Below are 25,389 nucleotides of genomic sequence, written 5' to 3'. Positions count from 1 at the left end.
GGTGGCACACCTTTTAATCTCAGCACTTGGGATATGGAGCACCAAGACTACATAGAGCAACCATGTCTCAAAAAACCAAAAGAAGAAAGAAAAAGCCAGAATGTAAAAAGCAGCTAGTTCTATAGGGACATTTAACCTCGTTATACATTAAATATTGCAGTGTCAGGTCACACTCCAGGAAAATTCAATAAAATAGCATTAATTTTAAAAATTGTTGTTTTAAGACTGTCTGTGGTAACTCAGATTAGACAGGACCTGTTGGAGATCCAGGATGACCCTGAACCCTGATTTCCCTAAGTCTACCTCTGGAGTATCAACAGCCAGTTTATGGAGTGCTGGGGATTGAATCCAGGTCTACATGGCAGGTTGATACTCTAGAGACTAAACTATATCCCCGACAAACACTTTAATGTAAATCTCAGCACAAAGCAGAAGCATCTCTTAAAAGTTTTTTTCTTTTAAATTTATTTTTATGTGAATGATTGTTTTGCCTGTATATAAGTCTGTGTATCATAGGTGTACCTGGTGCCTGAGGAAGTCTGAAGAGGATGGAACTGGAGTTATAAGCCAACATGTGGGTGCTGGGAATCAAACCTGGGTTCTCTGCAAGAGCAGCCAGTGCTCTTAACCACTGTCCAACCTTTCCAGCCCACATAACAATTTTTGAAAGCTCCTCAGGGAATCTGACACAGCCAAGTCTGAGAATCACTGTTTCAGAGCAGAAAAAAGCTCCTGGAGAAAGAACCCTGTCTGACTCATCTCTATGTATGAAGAAGTTGGTCACGTGCTTGGCATGTGATTGTCAACAGATGGGGAAAACCAAAGGACCTAAAGGCCTTCCCATTTAAGATATAGGGTACATACCTGAACAGTATGGCTTACCTCAACAGCATAGCAGAAGTCAGCACCTGCAGTAACTGCCATCATTGACAAGAGACCTGTGCCAGTGCCAATGTCAAGGACCAAAGCCTTCTCTCCTCTGTCTTTCACCCTACTCACAGCTGCCCGGATACCCTGGTAGTATTTTATATTCTAAGAAAAAGGGAAAATAACCGTCATGTCACATGTTGTTATAATTAAGTGAAAAGGTCTCTACAGAATTGGAGTCATGGTTGGCAGCACCAGTTTAAGTCAGGACCCTATATCCTTTCTAGCCCCCAGATCAGCAGCACTTCCCAGCTGAGCTAGAGAGGTACTGCAAGACTCCGAGATCACTGACTGAGCTTCCTGCCCTGTATTAAGTGATTCCCTGTCTGCCATAATCTTCTATTCCCTATTGAATAATGCTGGAGAGACTGCACACCACTGTCCTCCTTAGCTGAGAGGTACGGCCAATACAGAAATTAAGAGGGTGAATGGCAGGTAGGAGCAGGGAGAGAGTATGTCCTTCCTAAGGAACACTGTTCTAATCTGTGTCCTCTCAGAAATGGCAGCTGGTTCCAGGCCCCCTCTTCTCCCAGTACCCCACAACCAACCTCCGCTGGTGCCTCAGAGCAGCACCCAAACCCAAGTTCATTGATCTCAGAAAGCACCTGCCCACAAGGGCCTTCTTGCCAACTTCTGGAAATTTCTGTCAGTCCTAGATCAGGGCTTCCTACTTAGTTGGGTATGTTCTCATTAAATACTCCAGCAAACCTGGGTCCTTGGAGTGCTCTTAACTGCTGCAGGCCGCAGGAAAATGTAATGGAATCCAGCTACTATCACAAAAGCTACTACTTGGAAAAGTCAAGGACTTTGACTTTTCCGAATGTCAAGCCATGGCTTAAGAAGTCTTGGTGATATTTTAGCTTTTGTATATATATTAACCAATTCCTGAATTAATTTTCTTGTATGCTATGTATGCTTCCAAGAACTCATAACAGTGTATTTTATCTGAAATACCTATCAAGTATCCAAGGCCAAACGATCTGCTGTTAAGCTCAGACCCTCCTTTCTTATACAGCCTTAGTGGTATTTATACTAATATTATAGACTCCTAAAATTTACCTAACCACCTCTAGGAATGTAGTTTGAACACATAAATTCCCTTCTTCTGAGATACATATAAATGTATCTCAGAAGATGAGATGAGAGAATATATGTTTGTTTGTTTTGGTTTTTGTTTTCCGAGACAAGGTTTCTCTGTGTAGCTTTGTACCTTTCCTGTAACTCACTCTGTATCCCAGGCTGGCCTCGAACTCACAGAGTTCCGCCTGCCTCTGCCTGAGTGCTGGGATTAAAAGCGTGCGCCACCACTGCCCGCCTTCTTCTGATATATTAACCAATTTTAGCTCTTAGTTGACCTCCTCCTTTACCACTCCCCTTTTGGGTTATAAAAGAAAGCCTGACAGTCGCTGCCTGAGGAAAACTCTTGTCTGCCTTTCAAGCCTGGTGACCTTGCTTTAGTTAGAGCACTGCTATTGCATGGGTATAGAACTGTAAACCTCAGAAACTTAAGAGAGGGTTTTTGAGGATTTTGACTGGAGAACTGGATGGAGAACTAGAAGAATGAGATGGAAGATGGGGAAGAGCCAGATGGGGAAGAACAAGATGAGAAAGACCAAAATGGGGCAGAACTGAGATGAGAGAATTAAGATAGAACTTTGAGGGGACAAGTAGATACAGCTAAAGAAAAATCAGGCAAGAAAGGAGCTAGGCATGAGAACAGAACTGAAGCTGTGTAGATAGGATTACACACACACACACACACACACACACACACACACGAGACAGGATTTCTCTGTGTAGTTTTGGTGCTTATCCTGGATCTTGCTCTGTAGACCAGGCTGGCCTCGAACTCACAGAGATCCACCTGGCTCTGCCTCCCGAGTGCTGGGATTAAAGGCATGCGTCACCACCGTCCAGGGTAGATAGGATTTTATCCCAGAGGAATAAAGTAGACGGACAAAAGAGCTTGGTGTACTTAGATTCTTTTCCCGAAAATAATTCTCACTGTTCATAGCTTCTCTTCTGGGCCTCTGGGAAGAATATTATTAAGGCGAATCCTTAATAATATTCGAGACTTAACCACTGAGCCATCTCTACAGCCCCAATAAATATTTTTTAAAATTGTTTTCTCGTTTATTTACTTATTTGTGTGGCTTGGGGAATGTATGTGCATGCACATGTGCACACAATAGAGCATATGTGTACCTCAAAATAGGATCTGCAGGAGCCAGTTCTCTCCTTGTACCATGTAAGTTTTACGGACTAAACTGAGGTCCTCGGGTTTAGAGATAAGTACCCTTTACCTGATGAGCCATCCTGCCAACCCAATGATTAAAAAGGGTTTTTTTTGGTTTGGTGGTTGGTTTTTGTTTGTTTGTTCGTCTGTTTTTAAGTTTAAAATACCACGTGCTGATTTCTTTTCTTTTTCCAATGCTGGGTATCACTCATGACCTCACATATACTAGTCAAACGTACTACTGAGCTATATACCAGTCTTTAAAATAATAAACGTTGACAAAACTTTGAAAAAATTATTCCATACATCAGTAATGGGAACATAAGATTACACAGCCATCCTAAAAAAAGTTCCAACAATTTCTTAAAATGACAAACACATACTTACTAGGGCTAGAACCATGGCTCATCAGTTAAGAGCACTTACTTTTATGACCTGATTCAATTGCTAGTATCCACATGGCAGCTCACACAGTCAGACTGACCCTTGGGTTATCATGCAGAGGAATGAGGAGAGGAGCCCAATGCAAGCAAATGAGGGCTGAGCAAGGATTTGCAGTTGGAAGATCGGCAGAATTTGATGATAGATTACAGGCTCACAAAAAGAGGAGAGAGCCATCTTTCTGGCTTGGATGGAATGTCATCTGGCCAACTGTCCTCTGAAGTAAGAGACCCTTTCTATATGGGTCATGCTAAAATCAGAAAAATCTCATAAGCACAAGACTCAATAATAAGATGTTCTTAGTCTAGTAAAAAAAAAAACCAGGACTGCAATCAGGTGTGGTGGCGCACACCTTTAATCCCAGCACTTGGGAGGCAGAGACAGGTGAATCTCTGTGAGTTCGAGGCCAGCCTGGTCTACAAAGTGAGTTCCAGGACAGGCTCCAAAGCTACACAGAAAAAACCTGTCTAGAAAACACAAAAAACAAAAACAAAACAAACAGGAAAAAAAAAAAAAAAACAAAAACAGGACTTCTTTTTCCCAAACAGCTTAGCAAACACACTCAGATATTTGATTAAAAATTAGAAGACCTTTAGTATAGTCTGTACATTGAAGGTGCTCAAGAATGTCCTTTTAAGACTAGAGAGATGGCTCAGCAGTTAAGGATGCTTGCTGATCCCACACTGGGCAGTTACAACACAACTTCAGCTCCAGTGGTATGACACCCTCTTCCAGCCTCTAAAATCACCTGCACACAGTATGTATCTGCACACACAACGTGTTTATGCAGGCGCACAGGTGCGCGCGTGCGCGCGCACACACACACAGTTAAAACGTTACATTGTACCAATAAATATACAAGATATTCAATTAATTGTACTGTATATGTGTATAGGTATGCATGTGCCTGCTTGCATGTGTATCCATCCATGTGGAAGCCAGAAGCTGGGTGTCTTCTTCTATCAAATTCCAAGGTATCTGAGACCAAGTCTCAAGCAAGCCCCCACAGTCTACCTGTCTCTGCCACTCCTACTGAGGTTAGAGACACACTGTCCTGCCCAGCTTTTACACGGTGCTGGCTGATTCAAATTCAGGTCCTCACGCTTATGAACCAAGTGTTTTTATCCACTGAACCATCCACCCAGCCCTTGTCTACTGCACCTTAATAAAGCTGAGGGGGAGAAAAACAGCCAGAGGTAGAACCCAGCATCCTGAAAGATTTTCTAACTATTTACCATACATCTCTCAGTATCACTGAACATCCTGATTCCTGGGAGAGTCTGACCTATAATCTAAGATTCCAAAGTCCACATCCAGATTATGGTTTCTACCAGTCATGCTGGTACACCACCTTTCAACCCCGGTACTAAGAAGGCAGAGAAAGGTGGCATCTCCAAGTTGGAGGTCAGTATGGTCTACATAGCAAGTTGGTTCCCATCCAACCATGGCCATACAGTGCAACCCTGTGTTAAATATGGTTTATTTTACACTCACTCTGTCTTTGTCATGTAGCATATCTGCGTAGGATGACCTTCAAAGATAAAAAGAAAGAAAAGGTAAGTCAGAAACCTTTGCTCATACAGACATGCGTGAATACATCAAAGAGTTCCCACATATAAATGCAGTCTTAATTGGATGGAACAAGTGTGTCATCCTTTAAAATATTCTAATAGCCTGGTGTGGTAGCTCAAACCTATAATCTCAAGCATTTCAAGGCTGAGGAAAGAGAATGAGTTTAAGAACAGCAAAACACAGTCTCAAGAAAATTTTTTTTTTTAAACTGGGCATAGTATCGCTTACCTTTACTCCCAGGACTTGGGAGGCAGAAGCAAGTGGATCTCTGTACGTGAGGCCAACGTGGTCTGTATAGTAAGGCTTTGTCTCAAATAAATAAATAAATAAATAAATGAAAATTTGAGTTATTTGGGGCAAGAAATACATGCACCATGGCCTAAGTGTGGATGTCAGAGAACAATTTTGTGGAAGGTAGTGCTCTCCTTAAACCATGTGAGTTGCAAGGACTGAGCTCAAGTCTGTAGGCTTGGCAGCAAGCCCCTGTACCCCCGAGCCATCTTGTCAGCCCCCAAGTTTATTTTAATATGTCAGTTACTGCCATTCTCTGCTACTGCAAAAAATCATCTCAGAGCAGATGCTCTTCTCACACCTGAAAATGCTCTAGTAGTTAACCTAGAGAAGTACTTTCCAAGTGTTTATTTATGTGTGCATCTGGAGAGCAAAGGTCAATTTGCAGGAATCAATTCTTGCCTTTCACCTTTACATGGGCCCTGGGGATGGAACTCACGTTGTTAGTGTTGGTAATGAACACCTTTAACCTGCCGACCCATTTCACTGGCCTACCAGTTAGCCTGTAATAGAAACTCGTAACTTTGAACATCCTGATCATTAGAACTCAATAATCCTAACCCTTGACCTACCCTCGAATAATCCTTGTGCACCTTAGAACAACCCCATACAGTTACACTGGGAAGAGGAATAGGAAAGGGAGAGCCCAGGCTGCTGTCTATGTGAGGGTCATCAGGCTCAGAAGTTCACATCCAACCGGGGGAAATGACTGCCTAAATGCGCTGTGTAACGAGTTTCAGAAAGTAACATCCATACTTCAGTTCACAGCACATCATCGGGAGAAACAAGAAGCTAAATATGGTGTGCAAAAGGAAGAGAATCAAATACAAGAGATTTCTGGAGCAGACTAAGGGCAAATGGGAATGGGAACATGAGCAATCATGTAGGGGGCATGGAAGGGGATAGTCCTGAGGAGGGCTGACTTGGGGGGGCGCGCATTTCAGGGTGAGGTAGAGGCTGAAGCAGGGGACTCTACCAGAGTCTATGAGAAGGACCCCAAGTTAGACTCCTAGCAATAGTGGATAAGTAGCCTGAACTGGCCATCTCCTGTGACCAGACTGGTGCCTGGCCCAATTGTCATCAGAGAGGCTTCATCTAGCAACTGATGGAGGCAGATGCACAGACCCACAGCCAAACATTATGCAGAGTTCGGGAGGAGAGCAGGAACAAGAGGGGTCAAGGACACCACAGGAAGGCCCACACAATCAACTAACCTGGGTTCATAGGGGCTTGCAGAGACTGAACTGACAACCAGCGAACCTGCATGAGACCGACCTAGGCACTCTGCATATACGTTACAGTTGTGCAGCTTGTTCACCTTATGAGACTCCTCACAGTGAGAACAGGGACTCTTCCCAACTCTTACTGGCTTTCAGGACCCTACTCCTCATACTGGGTCACCTTACCCAGCCTTAACACATGGGGTGGTGCTTAGTTTTACTGCAACTTAATATGCCATGTTTTACTGATACTCCTAGGAGACCTGCCCTTTCCTGGATGGAGACAGAAAAGGAGGGGATGGGGGGGGGGGGCGGTGGAAGTCAGCGACTGGGAGGGGAAGATGGGGGGACTGTAGCAGGGATGTAAAATAATAGATGAATTTTGGGAGTTTTTTTTGTTTGTTTGTTTGGTTTTGTTTTTTTGGTTTTTCCGAGACAGGGTTTCTCTGTGTAGCTTTGGAGCCTGTCCTGGAACTCACTCTGTAGACCAGGCTGGTCTCGAACTTACAGAGATCCACCGACCTCTGCCTCCCAAGTGCTGGAATTAAAAGCACGCACCACTACTACCCAGCTTAAATGAATTTAAAAAAGGGGGGGGGGAGAAAAATCACATCCATATTTTACAGCAACTAAAAATTCTTGAAACTTGAGGGCTGGAGAGATGGCTCAGAGATTAAGATCATTGGCTGCTCTTCCAGAGGTCCTGAGTTCAATTCCTAGCAACCATATGGTGGCTCACAGCCATCTATAATGAGATCTGGTGCCCTCTTCTGGCCTGCAGGCATACATTCAGACAGACCACTGCATACATAAATTTTAAAAAAATTCTGGAGACTGGGGCCAGGGGTGGAACTCAGTGGCATAACACACGCCCAGCATCTAGTATGTGTAAAGCCCTTAATTAGATCCCCAACACAATATACACAGGTAAATACATAAAGAAAAGTAAAAAGCTGGAAACCCTGTGCAAGGTCAAGATGAATACCCAGGACTCAGGCCAGAGCCCGAAGATGCTCTCTGGGACTCTAGGGGAAGCTGAGGCACTAAAGAGGCCTCCAGCTTTCTGCCAGCTGGCTGGGAAAGTTATCTGAAATGCAGATTCTCTACATACACCAGTCAGGTCAAAATGGAGTCGGAGAGCTGCACCTGAACCAACTCCACCGCAGGGTTTCAACACTGCTGTATATACTCTACACTGCAGAACACCACAGGAAAGAACACTTCTCCTCGGAACCACCTACAGTCCTTCCTGTGCTTACTTTATTCTCCCCAAGCTTAGGAGGGAGCTACAGGTGCCACTCAGTGATAGAATACTTACTTGCCTAGCATGCTTTAAATGAAGATGAGGGTATAATCCTAAGAATCCTCACTTCATTCCCCATCTACCCCATTGTGTTGGTTAGTTTTTTTTCAAAGTCTGTTTTAGTTTTGAGACAGGTCCCCAACTATGTATCCCTGGCTAGCCTGGAACTTGATATACAGACCAAGCTGTTCTTGAACACAAGGAGATCCACCTGCCTCTACCTCCCAAATGCTCAGCTTCAAAGTATGTGCCACCACCAGCTTGGACTAATTTTAACTGTCAACATGATATAAGCTAGAAGCACTTGAAAAGGAATCTAAGTGTGGAATCATCCAGATCAGTGGCCTACAGGTACCCTGCGGGGCCACAGTTAGTATCACCTGAGTAGCTGCACCTGGAGAATTTCCATAATAAATTCTGAGATAGAAGCTGGAGAGATGGCTCATAGGTTAAGAGCACTGGCTGCTCTTCCAGAGGTCCCGAGTTCAATTCCCAGCAACCACATGGTGGCTCACAGCCATCTATAATGAGATCTGATGCCCTCTTCTGGCCTGCAGGTGTATATGCAGATAGAGCACCATATACGTAAAATAAATTTAAATTTTTTTTAATTCTGAGATATACAGATATTCTGATATATATAATTAATTTTTTCATTCCTTTGAGTCTGTTGATCTAGAGAACCCTGACTAAAACTAATTGTGGTTCTGGAGAAACAGAATTGTAAGGATGAGTTTCTCTAATAGGCTTCGTGGTGTCTGGAACAAGTTCTTCAGCTGAATAGAATCTATAGTCACTAAAAACTCCTCAGATAGCTGGGCATGGTGGTCCACATCTTTAATCCCAGCACTTAGGTGGCAGAGGTGGGCAGATCTCTGAGCTGGAGGCCAGTCTGACCTATAGAGGCAAGTTCCAGGACAGCCAGGGCTACAAAGAGAAATCTTGTCTTGAAAAACAAACCAAAAATTCCTTAGATAGTATTAAGAATACTGAAAATCCATGGTGTGCACTATTTAAAGAACTTGTCGAGATAAATGCATTTGATTCCCAATTCTCCTCTTGTGATGTATAAGAAATTTAGTGATTCTGTGTATGAAACTTTTGAACATTTCTGAAAAAATAATAGTGATGCTAGTTCATTCCTTTAAGTACTTTTGGACAAAGTTACAAAAGACAAAAATGAGTTGGGTAATAAAATTGACTGGCTCCAGATGCACATAAACAATCTAAAGGTTTGTAAGTGTGCACTTGGAAGAAAATCCTCTGCACACACTACCCCCGCCCAAAAAAATTCATTAAATGAGTGAGCTACAAAATAGTAACAACAGTCTGGTCGGTGGTGGTGAACGCCTTTAATCCCAGCACTCGAGAGGCAGAGGCAGACAGATCTCTGTGAGTTCGAGGCCAGCCTGGTCTACAGAGTGAGTTCCAGGAAAGGCACCAAAGCTACACAGAGAAACCCTGTTTTGAAAAAGGAAAAAATGAAAGAAAAAAACCAAACAAACAAAATAAAACAAAAATAGTAACAACAGCTAAGTCACACCTGAGATGTTGAGAACCGGAAGTTACCTGGTCCTTAAAGTTGGGTGTCTCAAAAGTTAGAGTAGTCCTAGAATAGCTGTCACTCATTGGGGGGCTATGACCAGTAATCACTTAGTCCACAAGGTGGGGTGCCCCTGTAGTCCCAGTCTGGCGCCTGGAGCCCAGAAAGTTCCTATTCCACCCTGAAAGCTTGGAAACTGGTTTGCTGCAGAAGGAAGCAGCGGCAACAGAGCAAACTGACTCACGGGCAAGAGGAAGGCCAAGCCAGTAAACGGGGAAAGCTTCCTTCTGAAAACCCCTTTTCATCTGGGTGCTGCCAGAAGGTGCCACGGCAACCAGGGTGCTTCTTCCCACCCACCTCACCCAAGACAACATGGAAAATTCTTCAGGTGCAGCTCCCTACTCAGGTGAGGTAGGTCTAATTGTGGCAAGGTAACACTAAAACCAACCATAACAAACAGCCACCCAGTCCCATCTGCATTGTCTACAGGCAGCTTTCATCCATTTCCATTTCCTCTTCCAGTGCTTCTTTGTACAAAAAATAAGCAGCACCGTATTTCTGACCCAAACGCAGTATAACTCTACACTTGCTCTTTTCATGTAATATACTCTGAAGATCACTCTACCAGTGGAGGATGAAATAAAGAACTTCGTTTCTGTTTTCCCAGTGGATTGCATTTTGCAACACAGATACACCACAGGTTTGCCTAACAATGTTGATTGACGTGTTATTTTCAATATTTATTCTGACTCAGAATAAAACCAACCAAGCCAAGAATAAGGAAAACTTCATCTATTTGTTGCTAATTAGGATTTCAGCCTAAGGTAAATTCATGCACTATTGAAAATGTGCTCCCTGCCCACTTTATATGTTGTGTGCACATTCATATGTATATGTGTGCACAAGCACAAGTTTGTATAAGCATGTGGAAACCTAGGAAAATCTCCAGTCATCTTCATTTATACTGTGCATCTCCTTTGAGTCCGGGTCTCTCACTGGCCAAGTTCACCAATTAGAAGAGACTAGCTGATCAGCAAGCCCCACGGATCCTTCTGTCTCCACTTCTGCAGTGCTGACATTACCAGTAGGAGTCACCACACCCATTTTTTGTTTGTTTGTTTTTATGTAGATTCTGGGGGCTAAAGAAATGATTCAGCAGTTAAGAGCACTGGCTGTTCTTACAAAGGACCTGGGTTTGATTCCCAGCAACCACATAGTGGTTCAGTCATCCTGTGGCTCTGGTTCCAGGAAATATGAATACCTATTCTGGCCTTTGTGGGTACCAGGCACATATCTACATGCAGGTAAAACATTCACACATTTTAAAAAAAAGGCAAGACATGGTGTCACAAGCCTTTAATCCTGGTACTTGGAAGGCAGAAACAAGTGGATCATTGAGTTCAAGGCCAACCTGGTCTACATAGTGAATTCTCGAACAGCCAGGGCTATATAGTGAGATTCCATCTAAAAAAAAAAAAAAAAAGTCCTAGAAACTAAACTAAGGTCCTACAACCACTTTACCAACTGAACTATGACTGCAGCCTCCCTACCCACTTTTTTTTTTTTTTTTAATTTATTTTAGGAGCTGGAGAAATAGCTCAATGGTTAAGAGAACTGGCTGCTCTTCCAGAGGACCAAGGTTTGATTCCCAGCAACCACATTTGGCTCACAACTGTCTAACTCTAGTACCGGGGGATCTGACACCTTCTTCTGACTTCTGTGGTCACTGCACACATGTGGTGCACAGACACACATTCAGGCATACACATAAAGAGCCAGATGGTGTGGCACTTGGGAAGCAGAGACTGGCAGAACTGTGAGTTCTAGGCCAGCCTGGTCTACATGCCAATGGTCCATAGTAAGATCCAGTCTTCAAAATAAATAACATCTTGGGGCTGGAGACATGGCTCAGTGGTTAAGAGGACTCAATTCAATTTCCAGCAACCACATACATGGTGGCTCACAACCACCTATAATGGGATCCGCTATCCTCTTCTGTCTGATGCTCTCCTCTGTCACGTAGGAACACATGCAAATAGAGCACTAATATACATAAAATACTTAAGTAAATCTTTAAAAAAAAAGTAAATAAAAATTTAAAGCTAGTTATTTTAATTATATATGTATGAGTCCATCTGTGTGTGAGGATACATGCACCTGTGAGTGCAAGTATCCACAGAGTCCAGGAGGGGGCATCAGATCTTTCAGAGCTAGTTACAAGAGGTTGAACTGTCTGCCCTCTTAACTGCTGAGCCATCTCTCAGGCTCCCTACCTAATTTTTAAAGACATGTCCACTCACTAGATCCCTGGCTTTATCAGCCACTCACTTCTCACCACTGCACTGAGATAACTCGCCCTCAGCACCACCTGCTCACTGCTGTTGCTAATGGTCATCAGCACTCAGGACTTTTAGCAGCCTGACCCTAACAGTTACTGCCTCTTTCCTAAACTTCCCTTTTCTTTCCATCCTAACTTTCCTTCTGCTTTTGCTTCTGCCTCCTCAGCTAATCCTGACTTGACATTCCATACCCTTTGTTGAGATCCTGCAACATCTCTCAATTTCAACTTTCCCAAGTTCTACAAATTCTGTCTCAAGACCCATGCTTCTACCTACTGGCATCATCATCTGACTGTCCAAACCTTAACACCTCATGTCCAATACCTTTCCCTCTAGAACACTGCCAATCTTCCAATGACCCCTCCTCTCAGGGAATAAGGTCTCCATCCACCTAGCCAGAAGACATCTTGGTCCTTCTTGAACTTTTTCGCCCTTACTGCATACAGTGAGTTACTAAACTCGAGCTCCTTCGAGCTCTTTTTTCCTCCCCTTCACTGCTTCTCCTTTAGGATTACAGTAACCACCCACCCCCTTTCTCTCCAGCCCACTTCCCACACTGCTTCCAGCAAATGTTTTCTTCTCCTATTTAACATCTCAACAGCTCAGAAAACAATGTTAAATCTTCCACAAAACGAAACTAACATCACTGAGCCCTATCTACCTGCAGCCAACTGAGAAGTATCCCTTGTTACCTGGCAATTTCCTGGTGGTAATCATAGTGTTCATCCTCCTCCAGCCATTCCAGGGATCCCGTGGTTGGATTGGCACGACCACAGAAGACCTTCATGGTGCCAACTGGCTCCTCAAGGCTTACACAGAAATGTGGCCTTGTCAATTTACTTCTTAGGAACAGATCCGGATATCAGAAACCTAATCAATTATAATGCCTATGGTGAAGGCAAGGGACAAGAAAACAAAAAGGGGGCAAAAATCAAGAAACAGACAAAAATGTCAAAGTCACTTAAAAATTTTTATTAATGATGACACAGGTATTCTCAGCTCTGGGGAGGAGAGGCAGGAGGATTTCTGTTAAGTTCAAGGCCAGCAGCAGGGTCTACATAGGAAGTTCTAGGCCAGCAAGAACTACAGTGATAGCCCATCTCAAAAAATATATTAATCAGTATTTTAATATTTCCAGCAAGGGTGATCTCACTTTATATACAGCATATACTATCAAGAACTATAATAAAAGTCAGGTGTGGTAGCACACGTCTACAATCTCAGCAAGTAGATAGAAGGATCTGAAGTTTGATGCCAGCTTGGGCAACGCTGTGAGACCTTGTCGCAAAAACCAGAACAAAATACGCGACGGTGCATGTCTTTAATTCCAGCATTAGAAAAGTAGAAGCAAAGCCGGGCGGTGGTGGCGCACGCCTTTAATCCCAGCACTCGGGAGGCAGAGGCAGGCGGATCTCTGAGGCTAGCCTGATCTACAGAGCAAGTTCCAGGACAGGCTCCAAACTACACAGAGAAACACTGTCTCAAAAAAACAAAAGAAAAAAGAAAGGTAGAGGCAGGAGGATCTCTGAGTTCCATGCATGTCAGAACTGTACAGTGAGACCTTGTCTTATTTTAAAAAAAAGGGGGCGGGGGATCCCATAGTAAATATATAATACTGTCTGGAAATTTTGGCACTCTTCAGAAATTTCAACAGGATCAGAAGTGCCTCACAAGTTCATCCAGGTCCAGCCCTCAGGTGAGGCAAGTGCGAAGGCAAAGTGAGCCAAGCAATGAGCTAACAGAAGACAGCAAGAGCGCCGAAGTGAAGTGGACCTTCCTCAGCATATTAAACACACGTATCTGTGGTGTCACTAGGGTTTAACTGAGAATACTTAGAAACGCACTGAGGTCCACTCCAGAGTTTTAACTAAAAGCATGTCTACGTAGGGTACACACACTTTACTACACTACTGCGGGCAAGTGTTGTCAACTATTGGTTTCCAACTACTAAGAACATGGACTAAAAAAGCCATCCCGGGCCGAGCGGGGGTGGCGTGCTCCCTTAATCCCAGCACTCGGGAGGCAGAGGCAGGAGGATGTCTGCGTGAGTTCGAGGCCAGCCTGGTCTACAGAGCGAGTTCCAGGACAGGCTCCAAAGCTACAGCGAAACCCCGTCTCAGCCCTCCGGAGTAAGAGGAACGGCTGAGCGGTTCGGGGACCGAAGGCTGGGTCCGGGTTTGCGTGGCTGAAGCGAGGCTCCCTTGTGCCCCACACCCTTCTCTGTGCTCGGCCACATTTTGAGAAAGGACCATCACCCAAGCGGACTGCTGTGTCTGGGCAGACCTGTCCGCCGGGGTGTCTGAGCAACTCCACGTGGACTCTGGGGAAGTCCAGAAGTATTCCGGAAACCCGAATATACCCACGCCAGGGCCCTCCGCCAGAGCCCTAGAGACGAGGTCCGAAAGCTGGCTGCACCCAGGACCAGCCACGGCCCTACCTCCTCGGCACCGCCAACAGCTCACCCGCTGCGGGAAGCGCTCCGCTCGCCGCCAACGCTGCGGCCATTGTGCCGCGCCCTCCGCCCGGGGGCGGGGCCTCCGTGCGTACGTAGGCGTGACGTCACGCGGCGCGGCCCTCTGCGGGGCCGAAGAGATCTCCCGTCGCACCCCGCGCCTTCCCACAGTGCTCCACGAGAGTCGCTATGGAGGCCGGCAGGACCGCGGTGCTGCGCGTGAAGCGGAAGCGTAGCGCGGAGCCTGCGGAGGCTCTCGTGCTGGCCTGTAAACGCCTCCGGAGCGGCGAGGTCGCGTCGTCTGCTCCGGAGACGCCAGAGGGTCCGGAGACAGCGGCCGAGAGTAATGTTTTCCAATTGGTTGCGACCGTGCGCTCCCAGGTATGAGGTGGGGGTGGACTAGGGGCGGAAAGGATCTTTGAACGCTGCCCGTATACAAACAGTTCTCCTGTCTCCCCTCAGGAAGAGCCGATCCAGCAGCTTGTGCGGGCTGCCCTGCGCCCGTCCCGGAGCAGCCAGCTGCGTATTCGCCGCGATCTTCGTGCCTCAGTTCGCGAGGTCCGTAAAGAGGGCCGCTACAAGGTAGTCTCCAGCCACCGATCTTCGGGGATCTCTAGTAGTTTGGAGCCCCAGTGTGTGTCAGAAGCTGTCGGGGATGCCGGCTTCCAGCTGTTGGACCTGATCCACGAGGAGGGAGACCCAGAGGCGGCTGCCACAGACTGCTGCCAAGTGAGTGCTGAACGTCTCTGCTCTGCTCCCAAAGGCAGAGAGAGACAGCATACACGATAAGCTTAAGGATGGATAGTCCACTCTAAAAGAGAGCTTTTTATTACCTGTTTGGTTTTTCGTTTTGTTGAGTTAGAGTTTTGCTGTGTAGTCCTGGTTGACCGAGTACTGGCTATGTGGCCCAAGCAGGCCTCTGACACATCACAGTCCTGCTTCAGCTGCTCCAGCACTGGGACTACAGGTGTGTACCATCACACCTCTCACGATTGGTTCGTTCTTTCTCTCTCCTTTCCCCCCACCCTCCTTTGTCTCTTAGTCAGTGGGGGGGGGGGGGGGTTTCCAGGCCAGCCAAGACTACACAGTGAGACCTTGTCAAAAAAAAAAAAAAAAAAAAAAAAAAAACAAAGTTGGGTGTGGTTGTCCAGGCCTTTAATACCAACACACTCAGGAGGCAGAGGCATTAATATCTCTTTGTGTTGAAGGCCAGCCAGGGCTACACAGTGAGACCTTGTCTCCAAATAAAATTGTTGTAAGGCCTTTTGAAAAGTAGATTTGCGCCTATTTAAAATATATGCATTGTTATTTAGAGATTGTTAGACTTTTGTTGCTCTGACAAATGAAGTAAAGGAAGGAATGTTTTGGTCTTCTTGTTTTTGTTTTGTTTTGTTTTTTAGCTCAGAACTTCAGCGGTTTTGGTTCATGGTCAGCCTCAATTGCTGTGGCTCTGTATTGTAGCAGAATACTATGGCAACAGAAGTATGTAGCAGAGCAATCACCCTACAGTGGCCAGCAAGCAGATTAAAAAAAAATTAAAGTTTGTTTATATTTTCCTAATGATCATACTTCCAGGATTCAACCTAGATAAATAATTCAACAAAAGTGCACAGCTTTGGCATTTACAAAAGACACTGCTGATTTCCTGTTATTGTGCTGTCTGCTTTGCCAGGTTTTTGTTTGGGCTTTGTTTTGCATTGCTTAAGGAGCAACCCTGGGGCAAGTGTTCTTCCACCAAACTGTACCCTAATTCTGCATTTTCCTTTAATTTGTTTTATCTTCACAAATACTATGAGGGAGATACTTTTATCACCATTTTGTTTTTACTCTTTCAAAATAGCAGGTTTCATTAGGACATTTTTGTACATCTATACTGTCTTTTTTGATCACATTTGATCACTACCCTTTGTTGTTCCACTCACTCCTTCTGAACCCCTCTTCTCAATGAACCCTGATTATTCTACTGTTGTTACTATGGTCTTAGTTTGTATTTGTCTGTGTTCCCATGATTTTATTTGGGATTGCTTACAGAAGCATGGGTGAGAGGTTTCCAGCTGTGTTACCTGGACTTTTGTGTCTATGTTTCTTTCTTTCTGAGATAGGGTCTCACTATGAAAACCAAGCTCTCACAGAGAGCTGCCTGCCTCTGCCTCCCAAGTACTGGGATTAAAGGCATACACTGCTACACCTGGCTTTGTATATTTTATTAATGTCTGACCACATGCCTCCTTTCTGGAGAGGTGAATAATTTAATATACAGGAAGACTTAGAACAGTGCCTCCTGGTGAATATATGATAAATACTTGTTAAATGTTAACTATTGGTACTGGTGTGCCTGGAAGGCTAGTAGCCACTAGCTGCTTTGTGTGCTTGATAAAAATTAGGTTGATCGCATAAACTTAAAAAACTGGAGTTTCTTAGGGTGACCCATGAAAAGCAAGCATAGTACTTAGAAAAGTAGATAACCTTAATTTGTGAAGATGTTACCACATTAGAGCAGTGGTTCTCAACCTTCCTAATGCTGTGACCCTTTAATATAGCTCTTCACATTGTGGTGACCTCAAACCATAAAGTTATTTTGTTGCACCAGGTAGTGGTGGCACATGCCTTTAATCCCAGCACTCAGGTGATAAAGGCAGGCCTGGTCTACAGAGCTAGTTCCAGGATAGCCAAGGCTACACAATGAAACCTGTCTCTGGAAAAATGGGGGAAAAAATTGTTGCTACTTCATAAGTATAATTTTGTTACTGTTATGAATCATAATGTAAATATCTGATATGTAGGATATCTGATATGCCATCCCCAAGAAGATCAAAACGCACAAGTTGAGAACCACTGATTAGAAGTAAAACAGCGCCGGGCGGTGGTGGTGCACGCCTTTAATCCCAGCACTCGGGAGGCAGAGCCAGGCAGATCTCTGTGAGTTTGAGGCCAGCCTGGTCTACAGAGCGAGATCCAGGAAAGGTACAAAGCTACACAGAGAAACCCTGTCTGGAAAAACCAAAAAAAAAGAAAAAGAAAAACAGCTGGGAAAGAGGGAAGGCATGGTAAAGCTGTAGGTCTTCTGCATTCCATAGGTTATAGGTGACTAAGCTTTGTGTTACGCTAAGGAAACAGAATCTAGTACTGCAAGTAGCCAAGTGTGTTTGTTTTTCCTAGGAAAGATAATTTGCACCTATAGTCAGTGGGCCAGAGCAAGTTCCTTTCCTTCCATTGGCTGATTGATACGCAGCCCTCAGATAGTGTTAAGTGTTGGTGCTTCTTGGGGTCATCTCTACTTTTTAAATGGATCGGCAGTGAAACTAGGTAAGGGCTTGTTTTCTCCAAGATTATCACCATTTTTCAAATGCAGGACACATTCATTGTGATACTGCTTATAGAGGCTAATAATTAATTCAATAAATAGATATACATGGGGCTATAGAGATGGATCAGCAGTTTTTGCTGTTTCATCACGAGGACCTGGGTTTGGTTCCCAACCCACATAAGGCCCCTTAAAACTGCCTGTTGCTCTGGTTTAAGTGGATCCAGTACCTTTTGGAATCTGGGTACAAGTGGTATACATATAGACAAACAGGCATATGTGCATAACACATATGCAAAAATTTTAAAGGAATAGACATACACAATGGTTTGGAGTTTTAAGAACAACATGGGAAATAAGTGTTTAGCAGTAGAACGTGCTCTGTGTAATATAACTGAAAATATGAGGGCATATATGCAGACATTAAAAATAATTTTCCCAAAGAATGGTGAGGTTGCTCAGCAGGTAAAGGTACAACCTGAGTTCAATCCCTAGGATTGTGCACATGGCAGTACTGTCCTGGTTTCCTTTCTGTTGCTGTGAGGCATTTTGAACAAAAGTAACAGGATAGTAAAGGTTTTAGGAAAGGCAGGAGCTTGTAGCAGAAACCATGTAAAATGCTTCTTTCCTTCTAGTTTTGGGTTTTTTGGAGGCCAGGTCTTGTGGGGGGCCATCCCACCCCCACTTTTCCCCAGGGTACTCTTGAGCAGGAGCAGCGGGAAATATTAGATAGAAATATAGCTAGAGAGACAGACAGAAACAGAATAGCCTCGGAAGGACCTAAATCCTTGTCCATTGGATCCAGAGCTTTATTCCAAAGGGCTTTTTATAACACTGCCAAGGGGCGGGGCAAAGGACCTCCCCTTGCTAGGTACAGCCAAGTGTAGACCCTTCCAAACACCTGGTACTCAGGCCCGTGGTCCAATCATCCTCTTATGCAGTCCTGCTGGGTAAAGCCACTAGGAAACCTAGGTAAGCTCCAACAGGGTCTCACTATGTAGCTCTGGCTATCCTAAAACTCAGTATATAGACCAGGCTGGCCTTGAACTCAGATGTCTGCCTCTGTCATTTGAGTGCTGGGATTAAAGGTTGTGCACCACTATGTCATGCTGGAAAGTGCTTCTGAGTGTCTTGCTCTCTCAGGCTTATGTTTAGCTTTCTTTTGTAGCCCAAACCCCCTGTTCAGGAAATGGTGCAGCATAGTCTGTGCCCTTTTATAATTAACAAGGTAATCACTCACAGACAGGGCCACTGGCCAGTCTGCACAATCCCTCAATTGAGATTCTCTTCTCTGGTGACTCTAAGCTATGTGAAGTTTACAGTTTAAGCTAACTAGGACACATACAATTGTAATAAAAAAATTTAATTTTTCTACAAAGTATAGTAGCTCAATGCCTATAATCCCAGCGTTTAGGAAGGTGAACCAAGATTTCCAAGAGTTTGAGGCCAGTCTGGGCTGACATAGTTCAGACCAGTAACAAAAGTTATGAGTTCATGAAAAACAACACAGCAACCTAAAAGTAAGCTAGAAATTTAGGGGTAAAGATCAGTGATAAAGCACTTTTATCTAGCTTGTATAAGGCCCTCAATTCAAATTTCAGCACTAAAAAAAAAAAAATCACTTAGTTTACCCACAACCCGAAAGTAACTAGAAGGAAGCTGGTTAATTTACTCTGAATATAAAATTGTTTGGCATTTTTGTTAGTCTTAGAAACTTAATGACTACATAATTTAGTGGATCAGGTGGGGATCTATTAGTTGGAGCCAGAACTCTCCTCATAAAGAGCTTTGGGCTGGAGGTTAAGAGCACTTGTTGCTCTTGCAGAGGACCTAGGTTCAATTCCCAACACCCACATAGCAGCTCACAACCATTTGTAACTCGGGTATCAGGGAATCCAGTGTTCTCTTCTGACCTCTGAAGGCACCACATATACATGTGGTACATATACATGCATATAGGCAAAACACTCATACACCTAAAAAATCTTTGAGGAGCAAAAGCCTACACAAAAGCTTGTACCACTAATTCCTTTGTGACTTTAGAGCAAGGAAAATTTCCCCTTGGTTTGTATGTGATATGATCAGTCTCCCTCTGTGTGCTTTGGTCATGGAACATTCCTACTTTTGTATGGTAGCTGGTTTGAGCTATGTCGCTTCCTGTAATGAACTTGTTCAGAGGGGCCATCTGCAGCATTTCCCTGCAGCTTCCAGATGACCCAGGCCCTGTAGTCAGCTAGAGAACATCTTAACCTGGGCTAGTTCTTTTCTGGGACTTTTGTGTTTTCAAGCTCTTTCTTCTGGCAGAGAGATTATAGGTGAGTCTAGTTTTTATTAAATTTATGATATTGGTCAATTAGGATGAGCCAGAGGACGGATTTTAGTAGGCCCTATGTGGGCCTATGGATCCCCAAGGAAGAACATAACAGCAAAGAGTATTCAAAAAGACCTATAGAAGCAGGTAGAAAGAGACCTGCGGTCCCAGTACTTGGAAGGCAGAGGCCTGTCTAGTCTGTATAGCAAGTTCCCTGCCAGTCAGGGCTACACAGCAAAATCCTGTCTCAAAACAACAAAATGTATCTTGTACACAGCATGAAAAACAATAACAGGCCTTCATTTACCCAATCCTTAGAACATTAAGGGTTTTTTGTTTTTTGTTTTTTTTGTTGTTTGTTTTTCCAGACAGGGTTTCTCTGTAGCTTTGGAGCCTGTCCTGGAACTCTCTCTGTAGCCCAGGCTGGCCTTGAACTCACAGAGATTTGCCTGCCTCTGCCTCTTGAGTGCTGAAATTAAAGGCGTGCGTTACCACCATTGAGCAGAACGAACGTTAAGTCTTACTGCTATCATCTGTCTTTGTAGACATCTGATCCAGATGTGATCCTCTGCAATTCGGTAGAGTTGATCCGTGAGAGGCTGACTGTATCTGAAGATGGACCACGAGTGGAACACCAAAATGAACCAAAGCATAATGATGACTATGTATATGACATTTACTATATGGAGATGGCCCCTCCAGGATGGATTGAAAACATCTTGTCTGTGCAGCCCTACAGCCAGGAGTGGGAGCTGGTAAGGGGTCTAGGAGGAGAAGGACGTGGTGTATCAGGGTATTTGGACTTCCTATACCCTGCTCTTTTTTGGTTTTGTTCTTAAATTTTACAATTAATTTTATTTAGTGTGTATGCCATGGTCCATGGGTGAAGTCAGGGGACTTGTTCTTTCTACCATGTTGGCTCATGGGATCAAACTTAGGTCATCAGGCTTGGTGGCAAGCACCTTTAACCACTAAGTCATCTTGCTATCCTTTTTTGTTGAGACAGGTCTGGTATAGGTCAGGCTATAACTCACTGTGTACCTAAGAATAAATTTCTGATTCTTCTATCTCCAAAACACAAATGCTGGGATTTATGCCACCATTTCTTGCTTCCTTCATCCCCCCTCCTTTAACAAGTTTGTGGGGCATGTGTGTGTAAATGCATGTTCCTGTTTATTGGAGCACACAGAAGCCCAAAGTTAACATTGTCTTCCTTGAAGCAGGGTATCTCACTGAAGCCAGAGCTCTCCAATTTCAACTAAACTAACAAGACAGCTTGTCCCAGAGATTCCTATTTCTGCCTCCCATGGGGTGAGGGGGGGGGGGTGTCTCAGGCAAGCTACCTAGCCCACTCAGCTTTACATGGGTTCTGGATATCCAAACTCTGGTGCCTAAGCTTGTACAGCAAGTATTTTATCCACTAAGCCATCTTCTAGTCCCCTATTTTTCTGAAACAGTATCACTATGTAGTCCAGGCAGGCCTTGAATTTTGGCAGTCTAAACTGCCTCAGCTTCCCCAATATTGGGATTACAAGCGTATAACACCACACATGGCTGTGAACTCCACTCTTGATGTTTGAGGGTTTTTTGCTTTGTTTTTGGCTTTCAAGATAGGGTTTCTTTGTGTAATAGCTCTGTTTGTTCCTGGAACTTGCTTTGTAGAGCAGGCTGGGCTCAAACTCAGAGATCCCTCTATCTCTGCCTCCCAAGTGCTGGGATAAAAGGTGTGTGCCACCATTGTCTGGCTGGATTCCACTCTTAATAAACATTGTTCTAGTTCTTATTTTTGCTTAGAAGGAAAATTCTAAATCCTTTGTTTAAAAAAAAATCCTTGTTTAATAGCAAATGTGTTTGTTGGGATACCTACATTGAAAGTTTTGTTCTTAATGAATTTTCAGGTGTTTTTGAATCTTCATGGTTTTTTAAAAGGACCTAGGTCCAATTTCCCAGAATTGTCAAAACCAGACATTGACATGAATAAGAACAAAAATACTTGCTGGGCAATGGTGTCAAGAATCCCAGCACTTGAGAGGCAGAGGAAGGCTGATGTCTGTGAGTTCCAGGCCAGTCTGGTCTACAGAGCGAGTTCTAGGACAGCTATGGCTTCACAGAGAAACCTGTCTTGAAAAATGAAAAGAAAAAAAACAAAAAACTTTTATTACCTCTACAGGCCAGAAGAGGGCACCAGATCTCATTACAGATGGTTGTGAGCCACCATATGGTTGCTGGGAATTGAACTCAGAACCTCTGGAAAAGCAGCCAGTGCTCTTAACCGCTGAGCCATCTCTCCAGCCTACCACTTTTCAAAACATTTGCATGCTGATGCACAAAGTAGACAGAAGAGGATATTAGTGAAATTACAGAAAATTGTAAGCCATAATGTAGGTGCTGGGAATTGAAGTCCTCCTCAAAAACATCAAGTGCTTACTGGGAGGTGCTGGTGTTTCCTGGGAGGTAGTGGCAGCACTCAGGAGGCAGAAGCAGGTAGATCTCTGAGTTTGAGGCCAGCCTGGTCTACAGTTCTAGGATAGCCAAGACTGTTACGGAGAGAAACCCTGTTTCAAAAAACAAATGTTGAGGTTTTGTTTGTTTTTTTTAATTTTTGTGTATAAAGAAGTCTATGTGTATGTCTGAGTGGACGTGCATGTATCTCTGGGTGCCCTTGGGGGCCTCTGTTAACCAGTTTTGCAGATGGCACCCACCTTAGACCACTATGTGGTCTCTAATCCTGTTTTCCTGTACCATTTACTGTTTTTGATCCTGACCTTTGGCATTACCCAGTCATAAAATCCTTTTCCCACCTGATAGTCCTTCAGGAATTTGTAGATGGATGCCATTACCTCCTTTTACTCATTCCCCTCTAATGACATTGGAATGTGATATCTCTTGAGTGAAGTTAGGTTCTTATAACCCCTTCATAGCCTAAGATTACATAGTCTCTTATAAAGCAGAGTCAGATGAAGTGCCATTTTTACATTGTACCTTTACTTGAATCTCCCCAAGATGGTATGCCAGTAGCTTCCCCTAAGGAGCATAACTTAGAGGTTTTGGACTTAAACTTGTGTTTATGTTGAGATGTTCAGGTGAATGATGATCAGCAACCAGAAGACACATATGATGATGAAGATGATGAAAACAGTGAAAATAATTGGCGAAATGAGTACCCAGATGAAAAAAGCAGTGATGGAGATGAAGATTCTAGAGGTAGGTAGCAACCCAGGTGGGGAGGGGCTGATAGGAGTCAAGATTGAGATGAATGAAGATGTAATTAATTGATGGGTATGCTGCAAATGGCTGGCTCCCCCCTCTTTCCAGGGGAACTGCGAGGGTATAGTATCTTTTCAGTCCTAGGTTCTAATCCGTAGTTGTTACTGCCTATGTATGGGAAGTTATTTCACTTCTTTGAACATCAGTTTCTCTCTAAAAATGAGACAATATTGGATCAACTTTAGCATTTAGTAAAAGGTATAGCCCATTCTTTTCCCTACTCCCATCAAGCAAGAAAGTATTAACAGGGTTGGAGAGATGCTCAGTGGCTAAGAACACTGGCTGCTTTTAGAAAGATCTGAGTTCTGTTCCCAGTACTGACATGGCAGCTTATAACCATCCTTAATTCCATTTAATTCCAGGGAACCCTCTCTTCTGACCTTTGTGGGCACCAGGCCTACATGGGATGCACATACATACATTCAGGAAAAACACTCAAATACATTTAAAAAAAGCCTTTAATTCCAGCACTTGGGAGTCAGACAGGTGAGTCTCAGTTCAAGGCCAGTCTGGTCTACAAAGTGAGTTCCAGGTCAACCAGGGCTACACAGAGAAACCCTTTCTCAAAAAAGAGTATTAACATACCAGCCAGCAAGTCTGACAATCCAAGTTGGATCTCCAGAACCCTTGCTGTGGAAGGAGAACCAACTTCCATATATATATATATATATGTAGGCTATATATATATATATATAGGCTCGAGCGTGTATTTTATTTATAATGGATAATAAAATCCTTATCTCCTTATAGGCTCTAATGAATACAACAGCTTCAGTGAGGAGGAAAGAGACAGCAGGCACTTGGTATGGAGCAAGTACCCTTTGGATGTGCAGAAGGAGTTTGGCTATGATAACCCCCATGATCTGGATTCAGACTGATGGTCTCATGAGATTCTTCCACAAGCCCTTGAGGGCTCAGTGACTACACTACCATCATCTTAGGATGCCTAACTGAACATGTAGAAAGAAAAACTACCCCATCACAGTAAAGACTTAACTAAGGGCTCTTCTACTTGTAAGTGCTAAGTGAAGCCAAGAATGCTGGCTCATGCCTGTAATTTCCAGCATTCAAGAATCTGGGAGCAAAAGGAGCACTGAAAATGCAAGGCTAGCCTAGGCTACATAGAAAGTTCTAGGCTAACCTGGGCAAAATAAGATTCTATTAAAAGAACAAAAATAGTAAGTGATCCTACCGTCTGGAAAATAAAATGATGTAAAACCTCCAGCTCAGGTGGTTTTTCTGTCATTCTACTTCTGTGCTCAAGCCTAAAAGGAGCTTGTGAGAAGACGCTCTTTATTTCATCAGCAGTATAATTTACCTTCCCTACTGGAGTGCCTGCCTCCAGTGAAGCCTGTTTTCTTTGATGGAAGTCATCTCTACAAGGGCAACAGTGGCTCCCCTGCCTGAGCTATGGGAGACCCCACCCCACCCCACCCCTGGACTCTGATAATGGTTGTAATGACTGCTGTCATCTTTTGGCAGTGGTGCCAAGGAACAGTATTATGTGATATTCTTTAATAAAAAATAACTTTATACACAGAAGCGAGCAATTCTTTTAAACCCTTTTCAATCTAATTATCTTAGGTGTTTTCCCCACAGAACAGGGAGAGGTTAGTGAGGCAGACATTTCATTGATACACTATAGACTAAGTTAACTGTTCATAGCACTCATAAAAAACAAGTTATAGTTCAGTATACTGTGGCCAATTAGTTTCAGCACTGCCAAAATCCACCATCTATTCAAATCCCTTACATAAAATGATACAATATTTGCACGTACTCTGTCTTAAGATTATAAAAATCTAATGTAAATGCTATCTATAAATTATACCACTGGTGGGGAAGGACAAGAATATGTACATGTTTAGAATAGTCATATTTTCCCCAAAATATTTTTTAAAATCTACAATGAATTGAATTCATAGATGACAGGGCTCACACACATGAAAGACCCACCATCAATAGGACCACTTTTGTTGCCAGACTCCTAGAAGCATTCATCCTACCCATTTTCTAAATCTCAGCTTCCTTAGCCCTAGATGTTGTAGTGTTGTCCAACAGAACTTTCCACAGCATGTTCTATATATGTACTGTGCAATTGTATGGCTGCTGAGCACTTGGAAATAGTAGTGCAACTGAGAAACCTTGGGGATTTTTGTTTTGAGGGACGGTGAGACAGTCTT

The 25,389-nt window shown here is 43.8% G+C and overlaps 2 protein-coding genes across 4 annotated transcripts in view; one reads left to right on the top strand and one right to left on the bottom strand.

Annotated features, from left to right (window-relative positions):
• The window catches only part of Prmt7 (protein arginine methyltransferase 7), a 42,440-nt gene extending 27,987 nt beyond the window's left edge, over nt 1-14,453 (bottom strand). Inside the window, exons 1-4 of one of the 3 annotated variants that reach the window (XM_016005383.3) lie at nt 14,335-14,453; nt 12,565-12,759; nt 5,099-5,135; nt 883-1,032 (exon numbers count right to left, since the gene is read on the bottom strand). In XM_016005383.3, coding sequence (XP_015860869.1) covers nt 883-1,032; nt 5,099-5,135; nt 12,565-12,659 — 282 coding nt within the window. In that variant the 5' untranslated portion in view covers nt 12,660-12,759; nt 14,335-14,453. Of the gene's footprint in view, nt 1-882; nt 1,033-5,098; nt 5,136-12,564; nt 12,760-14,231 lie in introns of all 3 variants that reach the window. The other 2 variants (XM_006986845.4, XM_076572090.1) reach the window with 2 other exon arrangements.
• A 60-nt stretch (nt 14,454-14,513) lies between these two features.
• On the top strand, nt 14,514-24,748 carry Slc7a6os (solute carrier family 7 member 6 opposite strand). Its single transcript, XM_006986844.4, has 5 exons — nt 14,514-14,705; nt 14,787-15,053; nt 20,485-20,694; nt 23,023-23,143; nt 23,957-24,748. Exons 1-5 carry the CDS (start codon nt 14,514-14,516, stop codon nt 24,082-24,084), a joined length of 918 nt encoding a protein of 305 aa, XP_006986906.1. The 3' UTR covers nt 24,085-24,748.
• Nucleotides 24,749-25,389: the final 641 nt, after the last annotated feature.

The sequence above is a fragment of the Peromyscus maniculatus genome, chromosome 5 (assembly GCF_049852395.1).
Source record: "Peromyscus maniculatus bairdii isolate BWxNUB_F1_BW_parent chromosome 5, HU_Pman_BW_mat_3.1, whole genome shotgun sequence".
NCBI classification, from domain to species: Eukaryota; Metazoa; Chordata; class Mammalia; order Rodentia; family Cricetidae; genus Peromyscus; species Peromyscus maniculatus.
The sequence above is the reverse complement of the archived record's forward strand: the minus strand, read 5'-3'. Positions and strand labels throughout refer to the sequence as shown.